Source organism: Mesoplodon mirus (assembly GCF_964341445.2).
Source record: "Mesoplodon mirus genome assembly, chromosome: 6".
Taxonomy (NCBI): Eukaryota; Metazoa; Chordata; class Mammalia; order Artiodactyla; family Ziphiidae; genus Mesoplodon; species Mesoplodon mirus.
The window spans coordinates 5,065,220-5,084,455 of NC_138982.1; the positions used below are offsets into that span (position 1 = coordinate 5,065,220).

Genomic DNA, 19,236 nt, shown 5'->3' on the forward strand with positions numbered 1-19,236 from the left:
CTATTTGAAACCCACATAGGTGTCTGAGAGGTTCTGAAGTGTGTGTCAAAAACTCAGCCCTCCCAACCCTCTTTTTCACCGTCTTCCCCACCTCGGGATACGACACCACCATTCATTTGGCTCAGGCCCCAGACAGCCACTGTCCTCAACACTCTTCTCTCCCACTCCCACGTCTGTACATTTCCACCCAGAACGCCCCGCTCCTGTTGGCTCTGTCTTAGAAAGTGGCCTAAACCTGGTCACTTCTCACAGCGTCCACCCCATCCCACCATTGGTCCAGCCCTCCATCCTGTCTTGCTGGTTATGGCATAACCTCCTACCTAGTGCCGCTGCTTCTGCTCTTGGTCTGGGTTTTCCCAACAGCCAGGATAAACTTTTCAAATGTCCTATAGATCATTTCGCTCTTTGGCCCAGTCTCTGCGGTGGCCCGTTTCTTGCTTAGAATGAAGTCAGCCTTACCCCGGTGCAGCAGCCCACCCCCCATCACCTGCCCCCACCTCCTATCCTCCACTCACCAGTCCCTCCGCTTCCCCAGGCCAGCGGGCCTGCCCTTGCACACCTCCACCCACTGTGTTCCCTCTGCCGGGAGTGCTCTTGCCCTCGGCCATGTGGCTCCCCCTCCCCCATCATTTAGTCACTGTTCAAAAGCTTCTCCTAGAGACGCTCTCCTTCCCTATCCAAAACGACACCAACTTCTTCCAGTTTCCTTCAACTGGCACCATTGGTCTTCATAGTATGTACTCACTTTACTAGATATAATATTATCCATTCATTTCTCTGCCTTCCTATTAGAGTATATGTAAGTCCTATGGGAGCAAGGATTTTGCCCCGTTCCCCCTGTATCCATAGTGCCTAGAACACTGCCTGACACGCAGTAGGCTCTCAGATATTTCCTGAAGGAATGAATGGACGCATGAAGCCGAATAGACTTCACACTCATTTATTCATTCAACTACCGTTTGTGCCAGGCTCTGAGTAGATGAGTGACACACAGACCAGCTCCCTGCCTCTGGGAACTGACAGTCCAGCTGGGGGCCTTTTCATGGGCAGTGAGAACAGCGTCATGAAGGGTCTGTATGGGGGCGGTGAGAGTCATGGGGACTCAGGAGCAGAATTCTGTGGGTCAGAGCCTGCTCACCAAGCTAGGGGAGCAGAGAGGAGGGGTGGCTGGGGGAAGGGAGTCCCAGGCCCGGAGGTGGGAGAGGCGCCCCGGGTGAGGACCCAGGCTCACAGCAGACGCTCCCATAGGGCTTCTCTGTGCCAACACTGCTCCGAGGGCCTGAGTACATGCACTCAAAACAGCCCCGACGAGCCCCATTTTAGGAAGAGGAGGCACAGAGAAGTGAGCTTGCCCAGGATCACACTCCAGAGATACGAGGAGCCAGACTCAGCCCCGAACCTGGCTTTGAAATTGGTAACCAGCCGCTCCGCTGCGTGCAGGAGAGGGGAAGTGGGTCTGGGGCAGGGGCTTGCAGGCCGCTGAGGGGTTCAGATTTCACAGCGCCCACAGGGCTGGAGCCGGCCAGGCTTGCAGGTCTAAAGGGAGACACCCCCACCCCCTACGCCGCTGAGGCTGTGACCTCTCTCTGAAACAGTCAGGGAGGGCATTTTATCTCTGGAGAATAGCGGTGCGGGTAGTGGAAGAGATGGATGGGTTGGGGGGAAGAGCCTTTGCGAAGAGGTTCCCCCCGCAGCCTCCGTCTCCCCAGCTACCTCAGCTCCCACAACCCACCACCCTGTAGCAGCCGCATCCTAGGTGGTGAGGGCCCCGGCTCTCAGGGGGCTGCTTCTTCTCCTCGCCCTGCCTGGCGTTTGTCCGCACAGGGACTGAGGACCCTTCCTGACCTGGGGATGGCCTCTTGGGGCTTCCCTCAGGCTTGTCCCAGGGCTCTCCTCCAAAGGAGCTGCAAGGTAGAGGCATTGTGTCCATTTTTAAAAAAATTTATTTATTTTTATGTTTGGCTGTGTTGGGTCTTCGTTGCTGCGCACGGGCTTTCTATAGTTGCGGCAAGCGGGGGCTACTCTTGGTTGCGGTGCACAGGCTTCTCATTGTGGTGGCTTCTCTTGTTGTGGAGCACGGGCTCTAGAGCGCAGGCTCAGTAGTTGTGGCACACGGGCTCAGTAGTTGTGGCACACGGGCTCAGTAGTTATGTCTTGCAGGCTCTAGAGCACAGGCTCAGTAGTTGTGGCTCGCGGGCTCTAGAGTGCAGGCTCAGTAGTTGTGGCACACGGGCTTAGTTGCTCCGCGGTGTGTGGCATCTTCCCGGACCAGGGCTCAAACCCGTGTCCCCTGCACTGGCAGGAGGATTCTTAACCACTGCGCCACCAGGGAAACCCCACTGTGTCCATTTTACAAAGGGGAAAATGGAGGCTCGGAGAGTCAGGTGACTTTCCCAAGAATCAGCTTGTAAGGGCTGCAGCAGGGCTCTAAGCCTAGGTCTGGGGACTCCAGAGGGATTTTGCAGCAGAGTTGATCACTGGCTTTATGAGGCTTTTCTGTAGGCAGAGAATTAAGGCCCAGGGAGCACCGTGGGCTGGAGTCAGTGGGTCCACAAAAGAGTCAGTTAGAGCCTCACACTGAGGTGTCTGAGGCCCTGCTGGACCCTAACCAAGCACAGCCTGGAAGCTCTTGGGGGCAGCTCGATGGAGTCACCCCAGGGGCCGCAGGAGCAGCCTGGGGGTCCACAGGCCCCAGGGGCTCCAGGGTGGGTGGTGACAGTCCCTGAGCAGCCTCATCCCACCCCAGTTCTGGACACAGCCGGACAGGAGGAGTTCAGCGCCATGCGGGAGCAGTACATGCGCACGGGGGACGGCTTCCTCATCGTCTTCTCAGTCACGGACAAGGCCAGCTTCGAGCACGTGGACCGCTTCCACCAGCTCATTCTGCGCGTCAAGGACAGGTGAGGGCGGCCAGGCCGGGACCTCCCCATGCCCGGCTCAGGGTGGGCTCTGTCTGTCTGTCTGTCTTTCTCAGGTCTTCAGGTGAAAGCTGAGGTTCGAGGGGCAGAGCTGAATTCAGACCTTTCCACACAGCCAGAGGAGTCTACACGCAGCCAAGGCCTCGAGGCGTCGGCCCCCTCCCGTCTCTCCTAAGCTGTCCCCACCGATGAGTCAAGGAATCATAAATAACATCTGTTTTTCAGCTCCCATGTAACCAAATTTTATTACAGTCAAAGAAAAAGTGAATTTTCTCTCCAGCGTACCTTGTAACTGGTTACATCACATTTGACTGTGAGATTTCTAAGCCCCTATTAAAGGCTCATGTTTTCCTTAGCATAATATGGCGTAGTTAAATAATTTGGAGTCTGTTTTAAGCCCAACTGGTCTTTTCAGTTAATTGGCTCTTAAAGAGGCCATGTAAAAGTAAAAGGACAAGCTAATAGGAAAAGAGCAAGCTTTGAACAAATCTCGAAAATTCAAAATTTTCGAAAATTTCAAAATTCGAAAAATCCAGTTAACACTTATCTCAAAGGCAAAGTGTTAATAACTTGTCAAGGTAAAGGGACATACACTCACACACACATACACACATATACACATAGAGCTCCAAGAGACAAATGTGGGTTAAGCCCCTGACTATAGGAATCTCTAAAGAGAAAACGTACATGACACAGATACGGGAAAATATTCAACCTTCTTGCTCATCAAAGAAGTGCAAGGAAGAAGGATAAAGTACCACTTTTCACCCATCAAATTATAATTTCTTTATGAAAATACTCGATGCTGACAAAGATTGGCATTTCATTCACTTTGGAACAGCAGTTTGGCCCCGTGTGTCCACGGAAACCTTTAAGGAAGACATGCCTCTTGATCCCCCCCTTCCACTCTTGGGAGCCATCCTGATTTTGCAGCTGCTATTTCTTGAGTGGCAACTGTGTGCCAGCCCTGGCCCTGGTGCTCTTCACAAGTCACTGCTGATGGCCACAGCATGTTGGCCTGCATGGGTGGTGTGTCAGGGTGACTGGGAGATGAGAGGAAGCAGGTCTGGGAACCTGGCCGCTGGCCCAGTCAGTGCAGAGCCAGGGGATTCCCAGGAGGGCCTCCACTCACCTTGCAACAGGCCTGAGGCTTCAAACCAAGGCAGCCAGCAGCCCCCGGGTCCCTCTTCCATTCCAGGAGATGTGGAGGGAAAGACTCTGAAGTTAACCCAGCCCCAGAGGGAGGTGCTGTGTGCTGTGTCAGGCCTGAGGCATGGGTGCCCCGCCTTCACCAAGGGAAGCTCACGAGCTGCTGTTCCTTTTTTTTCCCAGGGAGTCATTCCCAATGATCCTCGTGGCCAACAAGGTCGATTTGATGCATTTGAGGAAAATCACCAGGGAGCAAGGAAAAGAAATGGCCACCAAACACAATGTAGGTGGTGTGTGTGTGTGTGGGGGGGGTGTCGGGGTGAGGGCTCAGGGGATGTCAGTGCCCCCTCACTCCTGCAGTCCTAGTCTACTGGAATGAAACACAGGCCTCCTAGGTAGTGGGCTAGATCCACATAGAGGCACATGTGATGTGGGATGTTTTGTGAAACAAGACAACAGGCCAGAGAGAAAGCACCTTCTTGGCAGTCATTAGAGGCCCTGCTGTTGAGAGCAGGTGCATTCACCTCCTGGCCCCGACGCAGCAGGTTCCTCGCTGGGCAGAGGCTTGGCTTCGTCCCTGTCTCTGAGCCAGTGCCTGACTATGTTCAGAATCGTCAGATCAGCCACCTTCACTGAGCCCTGCTCTGTGCCAGGCATTGTGCTGGGGGAGTATCTACTCCCGGCAACCACACGTTGAGGTAGGCACCACTGTCTTCATCAAGAGATCAAACCGAGGTTTGCCCAGGCCACATGGTGCATGTCAGCAGACATCTTTGCATTGCTTTTTTTTTTCAGTTCACTGGGATGCCCCTTTGCCCACTGGATGGTGGGGTCACTGGGCTTCTTCCCACCCCTCCCCCCGCATAGCACAGCCATGCCCCGGCCTCAGTGGTCAGTTATGTAGAAGTTCACCCAGCCTCCTGGAAAGTCTGCAGGGTTGCCCCTTCCCTCTGCCCGGTGGGCCCAGCTCTGTAAGTAGAGAGAGGGGCTCACTGTGAGTTCGTTTTGCTTGTCTCTGCCTTCTGTGTTTATTCGCGTATTCATTCAACAGTCCTAGGCCCTGGCAAACAAAACTCCTTGCCTCAGGGTGCTTGCTTCTAGAGATGGCAGCAAATTAGAGCGTGTCAGAAGGTGACATGTGCTCTGGGAAAGTAAATCAGGGAAGGGGGTAGGGAACGTGGAGTGGGGGGATGCTTTTACACATAGGTGGTCAGGGAAAGCCTTACTGGAAAGGTGCGTATCAGTGAGGACTGACAGGAGGTGAGGGAGTGGGTCCTCTGGATATCTGGGGAAAGAATGTTCCAGCAGAGGAATAATCAGTGCAAAGGCCCTGAGGTGGGAGTTTGAGGAACAGCAAGGAGGTGAAAGGAGGTCGGAGCGGCCAGAGCAGGAGTAGGAGGGATGAGTAGCAGGAAGTGAGGTCAGAGCGGGGGGTTAAGGCCTTATGGACTTTTGCTCAGAGTGGAGGGGAAACCACTGGAGGGTTTTTGTTTGTTTGTTTTTTTAAAGAAGATGTTGGGGGTAGGAGTTTATTTATTTATTTATTTATTTTTGCTGTGTTGGGTCTTCGTTTCTGTGCGAGGGCTTTCTCTAGTTGTGGCAAGCAGGGGCCACTCTTGTTGCGGAGCACAGGCTCCAGACGCGCAGGCTCTGTAGTTGTGGCTCACAGGCCCAGTTGCTCCATGGCATGTGGGATCCTCCCAGACCAGGGCTCGAACCCGTGTCCCCTGCATTAGCAGGCAGATTCTCAACCACTGCGCCACCAGGGAAGCCCCACTGGAGGGTCTTGAGTGAGGAGTGACATGGCCTGACTCATGGCTGAACAGCTTCCCTCTGGTGCCCGTGTGGAGAAAGGTCTCTGGGGGCTGTACCGTAAGCCGGGTGCCGGCCGACGTGGACCTGCGTGGTGCCCATGGAGGTGGCAAGGAGCGGGTGGATTCTGGTGTCTTTCTGAAAGCCGACAGGATTTGTCCACAGACCGGATGTGGGGTGACAGAGAAAGGATTTGAGGAGGATGCCAAGGTTTGGGGCATGAGGACCTTTCAGAAGACTGGAGTTGCACTAACCGGGCAGGGGGACTAGAGCACCGAGGACGTCGGGAAGACCAGGAGCTTTGTTTTAGACGCTTAGGTTGAGGAGCTGAGGGGAGAGTCAAGGGGAGGTGTCCAGACCGCTGTCAGATACACCATCTGGAGGTAAATACTGGAAATCAGCAGCATGTGGGTAGAATCTAAAGCCATGAAACCAGAGTAAATCTTAAAAGTTCTCATCACGGGCTTCCCTGGTGATGCAGTGGTTGGGAGTACGCCTGCCGATGCAGGGGACACGGGTTCGTGCCCCGGTCCGGGAAGATCCCACATGCCGTGGAGCGGCTGGGCCCGTGAGCCATGGCCGCTGAGCCTGCACGTCCGGAGCCTGTGCTCCGCAACGGGAGAGGCCACAGCGGTGAGAGGCCCGCGTACCGCAAAAAAAAAAAAAAAAGTTCTCATCACAAGAAAAAACAGTTCTGTAACTATATATGATGGATGTAACTAGACTTATTGTGGTGATGATTTTGCAATATATACAAATATCGAATCATTAAGTTGTACACCTGAAACTAGTGTATGTCAGTTCTACCTCAATTTTGTGTGTATATATAATGATGTATTTATGTATACACACACATAGAGATAGAGACAGAGGTATATACACACAAAAAGAAAAAAGCCCTGAAGCCCGGGGGAATGGTTGTCGATAGGGCAGGGGTCCCAGGCTTGAGGCTGGGGACACTTCGGTGCTGTGGGTATATGGGGAAATGAGAGGAAGCAGCAAAAGGGACAGAGAGGTCAGTGATGGGTGAGGCCCAGAGTGGGGTCTTGGGGGCCAAGGGAAGAACATGCCTCAAGGAGGAGGAAGTGATCAACCAAGACAGGTGTGCTCAGAAGTCTCCAGGTGAGCACTTGGAACTAACCTCTGGGTTTAGCATTAGACGCAGGCCTCAGACAGCAGCGTGCCCATGCCCTCCACCGGCCAACATCCTGCACAGAGAGAGGCCAGGAGCCATGGCATCCCACAGCCTCGGGCTCCGCACAGTGAGCTGATGCTAAGAGCCTTCACAGACCCCTGGGTGGGTGCGTGGCTGGCTGGGATGGGGGAAGGGTGCTGCACAGGGGTAGCAGCAGCCCCATTCTGCAGGTAAAAGGGAATGAGCCACAGGGGGCTGAGGGGATTCTGGGGGCTTCACGGCTGGCGAGGAGTACCCAGCCATCCCCACTAGAACCCGGGTCTGCAGTCTCTCAGCTGACGCTCCTACAGCGAACGCTGCTGCTTCATTGATCATTCGACCAAATGACCCTGTGAGCTCCTGTCCTAATTTCAGAGCTCATAAGGCAAGCTCTTCTTTAGCTGACCAAGGCAGGTCGCCCCCATCCAATGCAGAAGGTGGCATTTCCTGGCCCTTTGGTGGAGTCAAATAGTACTACCATTTATTGCAGGGTTTCCCTTAGTTTAAGTCTTGTGACTACAACACCCTAGAATTCTAAGAACCCAGATAATGCACATCCGTGTTTCTTCAGAAGCAGGATCCCTAGAAAGAAAGTGGAGGCGTCTGGGGACCTGGGCGTACTACAGCGGTGTGCCTGTGAGCAGGCAGCGGAAGTCTGAGGCCCCAGGAGCCTGGGACTTACGAGCTGGCAGGATTATAGGATGTGAAGAGCCTCCGGGGAGGTCCCAGCCCCAGCTGCCCTCCCGCTTCCCCGCTGAGTGAGTGTGCACAGGGAAGAGCGCTGTCCTGCCCTCACAAGGTTGCACAGGACTCTGGCTCCCAAGAGCTATTGGGGCGCCTGCCATGCCTAGAAGAGGCTCCGCAGCGGACCTCAGCACCTCTACCTGTCCGTGCAAGGCCCTGTGGGAAGTGCAATGTGCACTTGGTCCAGATCTTGATTCTCTGCTGGCCACCGTGTGGCCTTGGGCAAGTACGTCACCACTCTGAGCTCAGTGTCCCCAGCTGTGAAACGGAGATAACCGCTTGCCTCAGAGGGTTAACGTGAGGATGAGTGAGGTCAGGGACGTTGAGACCTGGGAGGCCAAACAGCCCACAGTCACCTCAGGGAGCAGCCTACAGTCCAACAGCCTACAGTGGGAGGCAGTTTCCTCTCGGGGTTATCAGAGGCTCAAATATTTGCCAAATGAAAATTTCGAAGGTCTGAGCCAAGTCCTTCGTGCTCTGCCCTTTGTGTCTGGGTCAGCTAGAGCAAGCCCCTGCTTGAAGCCACAGCGGTGTGTGAACATCTGATGTCCTGCGATGATCGTTGACGGGAAGATACTTTACGATGTGTTCTGGGCCATCATTTACGACACGCTCCTCTAAGATAACGACTTACCCTGTTACCCCGGACCCCCATGCATTTAAAGTGTTGATCGTTTTTATTTTCTTCGCTGAGCTTTTCCTTTTCAAGTGTGTTATAATGAAATGCCTTAATTTTGTAATCAGGAGAAGGTTGCGAAAAATACCAAAGTTCTTCAGTCTAATCGTGATTGGCTCACCTGCATCTCATCTAGGGGGCCTGTGCGTGTTGTCCGGAGCCCACACGCTCGCCACTTGTTGGGGGAGTGGGGATGAGCCTCCTGACTTTGTGGGGTCCCTATTAAAGGAGAAGACCGTGTCCTGACCTCATGGAGCCTTTGTTTTCCTCCCTGTGCCAGTCCGAGGCTTGGGGTAGACACGGCCCTATAGGGTCCCCTCAGCCACATCTCGCAGTGACTGCTGCCTTCCAGCGGGTAATGATCCTCAGCCTTAAACATGCAGACACAATCCTTCTGCAAACGTGGCTGAGCTCCGGGCTCGTAGATGCAGACCAAGCTCCGGGCTCATAGATGCAGACCAAGCAAGAGCTGGGCCAGGCAGTCGGTTGAGGTCGGGGTGGGGTGCATAGACCACCAGGGTTGCCAGGGTGCAGAGTCCTGCCCAGGGCCAGCCTCACCTCAGCCTTTCCCACCAGCATCCCCTCTGGAGGACCCGAGGAGAGGGGCAGAATCCTCTAAGGTAGAGAAATAGACCTCAGAGAGAAAACTGAATAGAATCCGAACATACATCAGTTTGATAAATGAAACAGTCTTTAGTCTTCAAGTGTCTGAAAAGATCATTTTTATTCTGTTTTTAGGGGGCTCTTAAATATCTCTGTGACTAGAGAACAAGAGAGAATCAGGAAAGCTGTCAGTAAAACTTTCCGACTTTATAGAGTGAGAAACCACTGAGGGCTTGAGGTTGTAGGAGCCGGGGTTCCATGGGGGCTTCGTAGGGTTCCTCGGGACCTCTGAGAATTTGCCTTTTTAGGGAACAGGACTATGTAACGCTGTTACAGGAACTCCGTAACGCTGCTTTCCTTTCCAGATTCCGTACATAGAAACCAGTGCCAAGGACCCACCTCTCAACGTCGACAGAGCCTTCCATGACCTGGTTAGAGTAATTAGGTGAGTGAGGCTCGCCTGCCTGGAAGCAGGGCCTCTGTGGCCAGACGGACACCGGGAAGGCTGGAGGAGCATGGCGCCGTGTCTGAGGCCCAGGCTGGGTGGTTCTGGGCCTGGTTTTCTTTTCTTTTTTTTTTTTTTAATTTAATTTATTTTATTTATTAATTTTTTGGCTGCATTGGGTCTTAGTTGTGGCACGCAGGATCTTTGTTGCAGCAGGCGGGCTCTTCGTTGCAGCGCATGGGCTTCTCTTTAGTTGTGGCACCCACGCTCCAGAGCACATGGGCTCAGCAGTTGCGGCACGTGGGCCTAGTTGCCCTGCGGCATGTGGGATCTTAGTTCCCCGACCAGGGATCGAACCCGCGTCCCCTGCATTAGAAGGCGGATTCTTAACCACTGGACCGCCAGGGAAGTCCCTAGTTTTGGATTTCTTACACTTCTGTCCATCTCTGTCCTTCCCACCTACCTTTGCTCTCCCCGACTCCCTATGGGTGAAGCCACAAGCTAAACAAAGTGCTTTCCTGCGTGAGGTGCCTCCCTGGCCTCCCCTCCACCCTGCAGCTCAGGCTCCCTGAGGGCAGCGCCTCCATCCTGCCCCCACTGTTCTCCCAACACCAAAGCTGCCAACACGGTAAAAAGTAGGCCGTTCTCCTCTTCCCTGATGTCAGAGCACCCCTTGACATTTCACCTGAACAAGCAGCATTCTGATCCCCAGGTTCCAGTCACAGAGGCTTTGTACATGTGTCTCCTTTCCAGCCCCTACCCACTGTCGGTCTCCAGGGAGTGTCAGGAATCCCAGGCTGTAGTCTCTTGTGGATTCCTTTGCATAGTCAGGTCCAAACCTTAATCATCTCATGCTTAGATGACGGAGACAGTGTCCTGGCTGGTCTCACTGTGCCCCCACCTTTCCTGTTGCCAAAATCTTCAACGTACAGAGCGGCCTAACCAGTGGTTCTCAGACCGCATGCATTTGGTATGTTGTCTTATGCTGACCTGTAGGGCTGTTGCTTAGTCATGGAATCGCCGTGCACTTCCCAACCTGCCGCCTCTCAGCCCCCACAGTGCGTGCACACACTCACACCCATACACACACCCAACAACCTCCTTGTCTCATCATTCCCCAGCGTGGACTGTGGTTTGCAGCCTTCACCTTATGCTTTAGCTGGCAGTCCTGCCCTCGGGAAGCGATTTTCTCTTGGGCCTTTGCCTGGAGTTAGGAGATGCTACCACACCAGGAGGGGGTGATGTCTTGGTTATGGACCTCGAGTTCCAAGGGCAGGTTTTAGATGTAGGAAAAATGAACAGGAAACACGTAAAAAGCTTTTGTGCTCAGTTGACCTGTCATTTTATTTAAAATATGAAACACAGACATAGAAGCCAACCCTGTATAACATATAACATAGCTTGTGATTGAAATAAACGTAGCCACAGCGTGGTATCAGGAAGTCTCACCAGTAGCGTGACAGGTTTTGCTCTGCCGTCTCTCCCTTCCCACCTCCTCGCCTTAGAGACACCGTCCAGGCCAGGCTCTCCTCCTCCAGCGTCCAGGACAGCGGCCCCGCCTCCCCTCCCCCTCCCCCTCCCCCAGCCCCTTCCCCTTCCAGAGCCAGAACTGGGCTCCCAGCCGCAGACCCAGGGGCAAGGGAGGAGAAGGCAGGGAGAAGAAAAGCCCTTTCTAACGTTGTTATTCTGACCTTCCTCGTCTCAAAAGGCAACAGATTCCGGAAAAAAGCCAGAAGAAGAAGAAGAAAACCAAATGGCGGGGAGACCGGGCCACTGGCACCCACAAACTGCAGTGCGTGATATTGTGATGGCCCGAGGCCCTGGGCACAGTGACCGGGAACTGGCCAGCCCTTGGGACCCCTCCACTGCCTAATCGCACTGAAGACCATTCTAACCATGACCCTTGGCCTGAGGACAGGGAGAGAGGGAGGCTGGGCAGGGAGGAGAGAGAGTCTGGTTTTGCTGGAAGGGCACGGGCTGCCCTGTGTCTCAGCAGCAACCAAGAGGCAACGGTACACAAAGCAGCATCCAAGTCCCTGCGCTGATGCAACCCGGTCCCTCCGCGCTCTTGATGGCTGTGTTGTTCCTTTGAACCACATAGTGTGGGTTTGATGTGGAAGTGTTTATCCACGTACAAAAACAAGCCATGATCACGCTTCCCCCACCCCAACCCCGGTCCACAGTGTCTGAGCTTGGGTGTCTTTTGTAGATTTTTAAATTATTTTAGGGATTATTATTTTATTAAAGGGGTCTGTGCCCACTGCCTGGTGAAGTTTCAAGTCTTCAGCAGACCTCTTCTATAACATGTCTGGAATATGGTGGTTTTTTAACTGAATTTTCCCAGCCGTGCCAAAACTCAACTCAACTTGAAAGCAGAGTGACCGAGAGACCAGAAGTTCACGGGGACCGTGGCTGGAGGCCCCGGGAGAAACAGACCCTACTCATGGCCTACTATAAACTGGAGAGAAGAGAGATGTGTGTACCCAGAAGGTTTTACTGTGGTTGAGGATGCAGATACTAGGAAACAAATTTTGTTTTGCTGAGGGGAGAGACGGGCACGTCAGTTTTAAAAGGGCTTCTCATTACCCTGGAAATATATAAATTTTAAGTAAGTTTATTGGAGTCGCAAAAGTGTTCGTGTATTTTTCAGGTGGTGTGGGTTAAGTTCTGTGTTCTTCGCAGCCATGGGAGAGGGCTTTCTCCCATCACCTGTGCTGTCTGGTGCCTCTGATACACACACACTGAACAGGCGTGTACGGTCTCTGCGTCAAAGTCAGCTAACATGGACACCATCTGGAAAACTCTAGTTCGTGCTAAATCTTAACCAAAAATGATCCAGTACTGTTCTTACTAAAACAGCACCAAGACCTGAAGCCATTTTCCCTTTGAGTCAACTGACTCACTTCTTAAGCCCAATAAATGAGCAAAACCCCTTGAAGCATTTGCAAACTTAGTATTACAGGTTGCCTTTCTGGCAGGAACTTTTATTAACCTCTTGGATCTTAACTACACTATGTAAGTGGAGGAGAAAGTAAGGTTGGGGTGACGACATGGCTCCCATACACCTGTTTCTACAAGGGGCCAGCCCCGTAGCTTCCTGACCACGCCCACCTGCCTCTCAGGTGCTGCTGGTGTGAGCCAGACTGGGGCGGGATGGATGGACAGCGCACCCTCGAGAGAGAGCCAAAAGATGAGGCGGCCGGCTAGTGACCTTAGTTTCCATCTGTTACAAATCAGGCCACCAAGAAAACTGGGATATCCCTAGTGAGTGGCCTGGCCACCATTTGGAGAAAGAAACCCGGGGAAAGTGAGCACTCAGCTGGACATCGAGGCACCTGGATTCTTCCCTAGTTTTGAAAATATGCTGAGTTCCTAACTCAGCAAGATCACCAGCAACGTGGTGGAAGGGGAACGCAGCCAAAGAGTGATTCTGATGCCGGAAAAAACAGTTGGGACTTCTGTTTGTTGGAAAATCAAACTTCTTTGTCTAAATGGCCCTTTTTTTCTGACCCTAAAAGGAAAGATAACGAAGAATATTCCAGATCAGGCACTTCAGAGCTTCCCAAGATCCTCTAATGTTAATGGGCCTTCTAAACACTAACAGGACGAGGCTGTTTCCAACCGATACGCTCCTCTGAGCCACACCCTAGCAGCCCGGGTGCAGTTCGGTGGTGCAAACTGGAGATGAGGAAGAGGCAAGACAGCGGGAAGAAGGAAGGATGGAGATGCGGTGATGGAGCGACTTGGAGGAGCAGGACAGGAAGCCCTGCACACGGGGCAGCGTCCACTTCAGAAAGGTCCCGGGCACGGACCACCACCAGCACCCCTGCCCACTGTGGAGCCTGCAGCTCCCTGACGGCACTGGACGGGGAGTCTTGTTAGAAACAGATCAGTTGACTGAGAACGAAGCCCTTAGCTGTGAATGTAACCAGACAAAGGGATTCCAGCTGCTTCTAGGCCCTCCACCCAACAGGGCAGCACATCTGCCCCACCCCCGGCCCCATCTGCCATCTCTCCTGCACTCAGCCCACAATGCCAGAGGGAGAAACTGGGTACGGGATGGCCTTCTGCAGCCTCCTTGTTGAGCTAATGGTCAGCCTTCGTCTCCCGTGACCTCATTTTCCCCATAGGTGAGATGGGTGGATAACACTTTTAAAAGGCGGTTCTTTGCGTTTTAGAGAACTGTGGACGCTTGTGGCAGTGGCGGCTTCTGGATAGGCCTGAGTGGAGCATACCCAAGGGCATCCCCGGTACACGGTCACCTGGCGGGGTCAGTCTGGAAAACCAGTTGGCCATGCTACTTCCTGACTGTGGAGCCCAATGGGACTTGTGTCTTTGGTGGTATTCTGGTGTTGCCATTGGTTTTCCATCTGAATAGTGCTCCCTTCATGCCCGCTGGAGCACACCCTTCCTGAAATCCTCTCACCCCATGCCTTTGCCACTGTGTGCCCTCAGATTTCCTTTGAACATTCTTCTGCCCCTCCCCCACTTAGAGGGCTCTTTTCTCCCCAGCAAGTAAGGCTAGCCATCCTCTCCACCCCCAGCCTGGGGCGATGGCCACTGACTTTCCCTCACAGGGGACACTTGGATGGCTTCTGTTAGGACTTTGCCCCCCCTCTTCTTGTGGAGAATGCCTGTCAGCCTGGTGTGGTCTGCCTCATGTTCCTAGGAGGAGTGACCCGCTAACACGTGGCAGCTCTAACCCAAAGGCCCCTCGGACGTGTTACAGAAAATCCGGAGCCAGAGACAGTTTCCCTCCATTCGCAGCCCATTGGATTAGAAAGTCCATGTCGGGTTTACTTAGAATGAAAGATACTTGAATTACTGAGCGCCCGTGAGCACCCAGCTTCTGTTACACAGTGTTAGCCATTGTCTACACAGGTGGCCATTGTCGTGAAATGAGAGTGATGCCTGAGGGTCTCAATGATGCTCGAGCCTTTTATGTAACTTTTATTAAGTCTTTGTGTATCCCAGCTCATTAATAAAGAAAAGAAGAGGAACACTTGTCTGTCTGATTTCCTCTTACTCAAATATTCCTGACGTTTCGCTGAGAACATTAAACGTTCAGTGTCTGGCCCAGAACACCGCCCTCTTGCGGACAAGCCAGCTGGTGACTATGAGGGTTGTCCCCGTCCTGCCGATCTCCTGACGTCCAGCAGCGCTGGATAAGGGCTCTGCCTCTGACTTTTATGTGCCTTTGAGCAAGTTACCTGCTTTAATCTTCAGCTGCCCCGCCTGTGAATGGGACCGTGGTGTGCGCTTCCTAAGCAGAGGAGGGCTAAAGCTAAGTGTGGGCGTTCGTGGTACAGATCCCAGAAATGATGCTCTTTGTAAAGGACACCGATTGGATTGTCTGATGTTGCTTTTCATGAAAACTGCCCCCTGCCCCCATCCGCGAGATCACAGTCTTTCCTATAATGTGATTACATTTCTCTTTTGATTGAAACTGATGGATCGTTGGCCAAGCTGAGCCTCTTTGGGTCTTTTTCCCAGGGAATAGAGGACCAAAGCCCTCTCTTGGTACTTCTTTGGGTGATGACAGCTGAAGCATGTAAACTTGGAGGCTAGGGGTGCTTCTCACAACCTCCGCGCTGGGGGCAGAGAAGGCCGGACTGCAGACTAGAGTAGGGAGGGGTGGTGTGGCTGCCTGCCCATTCATCCCTCCCATGCAGATTTCCTGGGCACCAGCACGTGCCAGGCACTGGGCTGGGTGCTGGGTGGTGATGAGCAGAGCAAAGCGTCTTCTGATAGATCTCCTTTAGTCCCGTCCTGACCTACTCAACCAAAACCTGCAGTTTCACAAGATGCCCAGGTAATTCACATGTGCAGTAAAATCTGAGTATCACTGCCCTACAACATCAACCCAGCACTGGAATGAAATCTAGCCTGGACCTGAGGCAGGAGATGGATGGGCCGCAGGCTGAGCCTCTGGAGTTGGTCCCCTGTGGACAGACACTCCACGATGAAGACAATAGCAAGAGGGAAGAGGAGCTGAGCCCTGCCCAGGTAAGAGACAAAGAGGCCACGTGTCCCTCATTCTGAGGTCAAGGAGAACTTCCTGACTACACATGCGCAGAAAGGCTCCTCGGGGACCAAAAGGGGAGGGGGCATCATCCCGTAGTAGGTGATGTCAACCTACCCATAGGCCTCTTCACTAGAATCCATCTTGGCTAAGAGATGCGCACGCACACAGGGGAGGACGCTGAGTTACACCAGATATACCGGATACGGACTCAGAGCCAGGCAAAGCAAGATGATTGGCCAGAGGAAACCCAGAAGAAATGCCCCGTACAAGTGATTCAAGGGCTTCCCTGGTGGCACAGTGGTTGGGAGTCCGCCTGCCGATGCAGGGGACACGGGTTCGTGTCCCGGTCCGGGAAGATCCCACATGCCGCGGAGCGGCTGGGCCCGTGAGCCATGGCTGTGGAGCCTGCGCGTCCGGAGCCTGTGCTCCGCAATGGGAGAGGCCACAACAGTGAGAGGCCCGCGTACCGCAAAAAAAAAAAAAAAAGTGATTCAAACTACCACGAGGGCACGACTCTCCCTCTGAGCCCGCCCATGTGAGTCTATTCACACGTACTCTTTTTACTCCTAATAAACACTTCATTTGTTTCACTACTTTCCATCTCTGTGGAAATCCATTTCTGTCTCTGGTGGTCTAGTGTCTGGGATTCAGCGCTCTCACTGCTGCTGCCTGACTTCAGTCTCTGGCCGGGGAACTGAAATCCCACTTCAAGCCACTGCAGGCCGAGGCCACCCGAGATCAGACTCACTGTGCCTCAAGACCCAGTTCAGCCACGTTCACCCAGGCACAGCCTCATCTGCTTTCAACTCAGCAATTAGAGTTTGTTCCTCTGCCTGGAACAACCGCAAGATTCTGCCTGGCCAGGCAGCGAACTCAGAAGAATCCCCACAGCCAGCAAGTGGTTTCCTTAATTAAGGGAAGTGTTTACACAAAGGCAAATTGGATCCCAGTTTGCTTCTCAAACTCTCTAGCATTTTTCTGAAAATGTGGACAACCACGTTCAATGCACGGAGCTCCGAATCCGGGCTGAGAACACATAAAGGCTCTGTGTTCTTGGAGCTGTCACTAAAGGTGGGTGTTCTGTGCCAGCTGGGGATACTCTCATCCCCCAAGACTTTCACTGTGCAGAGCTCCACCACGGTGCCAAATAGCGCATTATCATGCTAATGTGAAATTTTAAACCTAAGAAAAGATAACTGGGTGGTGGCACAGTGGTTGAGAGTCCGCCTGGCCTTCCGATGCAGGGGACACGGGTTCGTGCCCCGGTCCGGGAAGATCCCACATGCCGCTCCCATGGCCGCTGAGCCTGCGCGTCCGGAGCCTGTGCTCCGCAACGGGAGAGGCCACAACAGTGAGAGGCCCGCGAGCCGCAAAAAAAAAAAAAAAAAAAGAAAAGAAAACTGAGTTCCTACCAGCCAATAACTGATGGATGCTTTCAGTAGAACGTACATCCTGGCGATGATGTGGGAAACCACAAACTCTGACTCAAACCAGCTTCCCACTCAGTCATGGGACCCGCACCTGGGGTGATAAAATAATCGGGCAGGTGGTTCTCAAAGTTGGGTCCCCAGACCGGCAGCTTCAGCATCACGTGGGAACTTGTTAGAAACGCAAATGATCCGGGCCCATCTCAGACCTACTGAGTCAGAAATTCTGAAGTGAGGCCCAGCCCTGTGTGCTTTAACAAGCTCACCAGTGATTCTGGTGCTCCCTAAAGTTTGAGAACCACTGAATTAATACCTGTAGGTAAAAATGAAAATTCCTACCACGTGGAGGTAAACGGCAGCTTGTTTTGTTCTCATCTGCAAGACAGCAGCCGGCTCTCTGGGCGAACTTGCCCAGATCCTTCCCCTCTCCTTCCTGTGTCTGATTAACAAGGGTCCCTTAAGGTCTGGAGCCAAGGGACACTAGTACAGAGGTTAGTAACCTTGGCCCCGCGAGGTGACAGGTGGGGTAGCTGACCCCCTCTCGACCCCTCTTCAAAATCATATGCAAAATTGTATGTACACGTGCATTCTTCTGGGGAGACAATCGTTTTTTATCAGATTCCCACCGTACCACCACGTTACCCAGTGAGAAAATGAACCGGCCCCTTGAACCTCTTTTTCTGTCTGCGGACCCTTCTGCTAATTTCAAGGCCACTGAGAGTGGGGAGAGGAAATGAAATGAGCAAAGGTCCATCTTCTAAGCAGCTCTGACAGCATCCCTCACACGTCCCTGCATTGCTCCCACAACATCCTGAGGGAGGGGGCGGCCTCAGCCCTTCTCCCCGTCCCCCACATGACTAAGTGTGTGACCCACACACAGGATTCTCCCACCTCCTCCCACCGGGGTTACCACCACCTGCTGCTCAGGCCCCAGCACCCTGGGCCAGAATTGGCAAAGGGGAGAGGAAATTCAGGATGCAGTGATGGCCTGGCAGCACTTAGCCACCCACGCCGGGCGGGAGTGGGGGCCTGGGAGCCAGGTGCAGAGGAGGGAGGCGAGGCGTGTAGCAAAGGCACTTGATGTCCGATGCCATCATCTCAAATTTGTAACCAGTGCTTTGCAAAGGGCTGTGTATTAGTGTTAGCATCACTTCGGGAGTTTTGGAAGGAATCTCGCTGCCCAGGCCACACCCCCAGAGGATCTGGTGCAGTTGGCTTGGGTCAGAGCTCCCCAGGGGATTCGGCTGTATGGCCAGGGCTGAGCCAACCAGCTGGGTTACATTGTATGATGGTCCCTTGAATCCTATGGCTTCTCAGTGAAAACTGGTTAATAAAAGAAACAACTGCGTGGAGAGCCCAGCCCTTTGTAAATGAACACTTGACTACAAGCCTCTGGGAGCCTGGCTTAACTTGTTGACTGATCTGGTCCAATCTACAATGATGTGTATGTCCCCAGGTCCAGGGGAGGGCCTGGTGCTACAATGTTAATGCTGAATGTTTATTAAATGGATTAATAGTTATTACAGATATCAGCAGATATCCATGCCTTCAAACCTAAGTCAGATAGGTTCCTACTTCCCTCCTTTGCCCCCAGTCCCCGGCCTATGGCAGCCCCAGGACAGCTACAGACTCAGATAGTTCCTGAGGGTCGGGGTCCCGCAGAGGCTTCTGCCTCTGACTCCGTCCCACAGACTCCCCACTCTGAAGTTCAGCCTCTGCCTCAGTTTCCACAAAGGAAGCCCACTCTCAGTAGCCATCCCTGAGCTTCACGGAGGAATTGGGGTGCCAGGGATGGCCCCTCTGCTGTCAGGGCCTCTCAGCTGGCCTTCAACCCACACCTCGCCAGACCCCCTCCCACCCACGCTTCCCCCAGTCAGCTGAACACCCACCCCTCAGGTTATCTCCCCCCTTGCCTGGTTCACTTTCTTTCACCACAATCCCATAACCCCTTCCTAGGGTACAATGTGGTTCCAACTGGGGGACCAAGGTTCCCGATTGCCTGTGACAGAGGAGTTTCCTGGGATGTGAGACTTACAGTTCTAACCCAGGACAGACCCGGGCACACCGGGACAGCTGGTTTCCCCTATTAGTAAGAATGAAAATTTTCACCTTGCTCTATAACAACAATACTAATAATTATCAATTAGGTGGCCGTTCTCAAACGTTAGCATCCATCAGAGTCGCCTGGGAGGCTGGGTAAGACACAGGATTTTCTGATTCAGCAGGTCTGGGATAGGGCCCGAGCTTCCCAGCTTCCCTGGGA

General features: G+C 53.2%; 1 protein-coding gene across 3 annotated transcripts in view; it reads left to right on the forward strand.

The window, feature by feature from the left end:
- MRAS (muscle RAS oncogene homolog) overlaps nt 1-14,521 on the forward strand; it is a 61,203-nt gene extending 46,682 nt beyond the window's left edge. For all 3 annotated transcript variants that reach the window (XM_082624975.1, XM_082624973.1, XM_082624974.1), the window contains exons 3-6: nt 2,747-2,900; nt 4,251-4,350; nt 9,442-9,521; nt 11,230-14,521. In XM_082624975.1, coding sequence (XP_082481101.1) covers nt 2,747-2,900; nt 4,251-4,350; nt 9,442-9,521; nt 11,230-11,329 — 434 coding nt within the window. In that variant the 3' untranslated portion in view covers nt 11,330-14,521. The remainder of the gene's footprint in view (nt 1-2,746; nt 2,901-4,250; nt 4,351-9,441; nt 9,522-11,229) is intronic.
- The last annotated feature ends 4,715 nt before the right edge of the window (nt 14,522-19,236 follow it).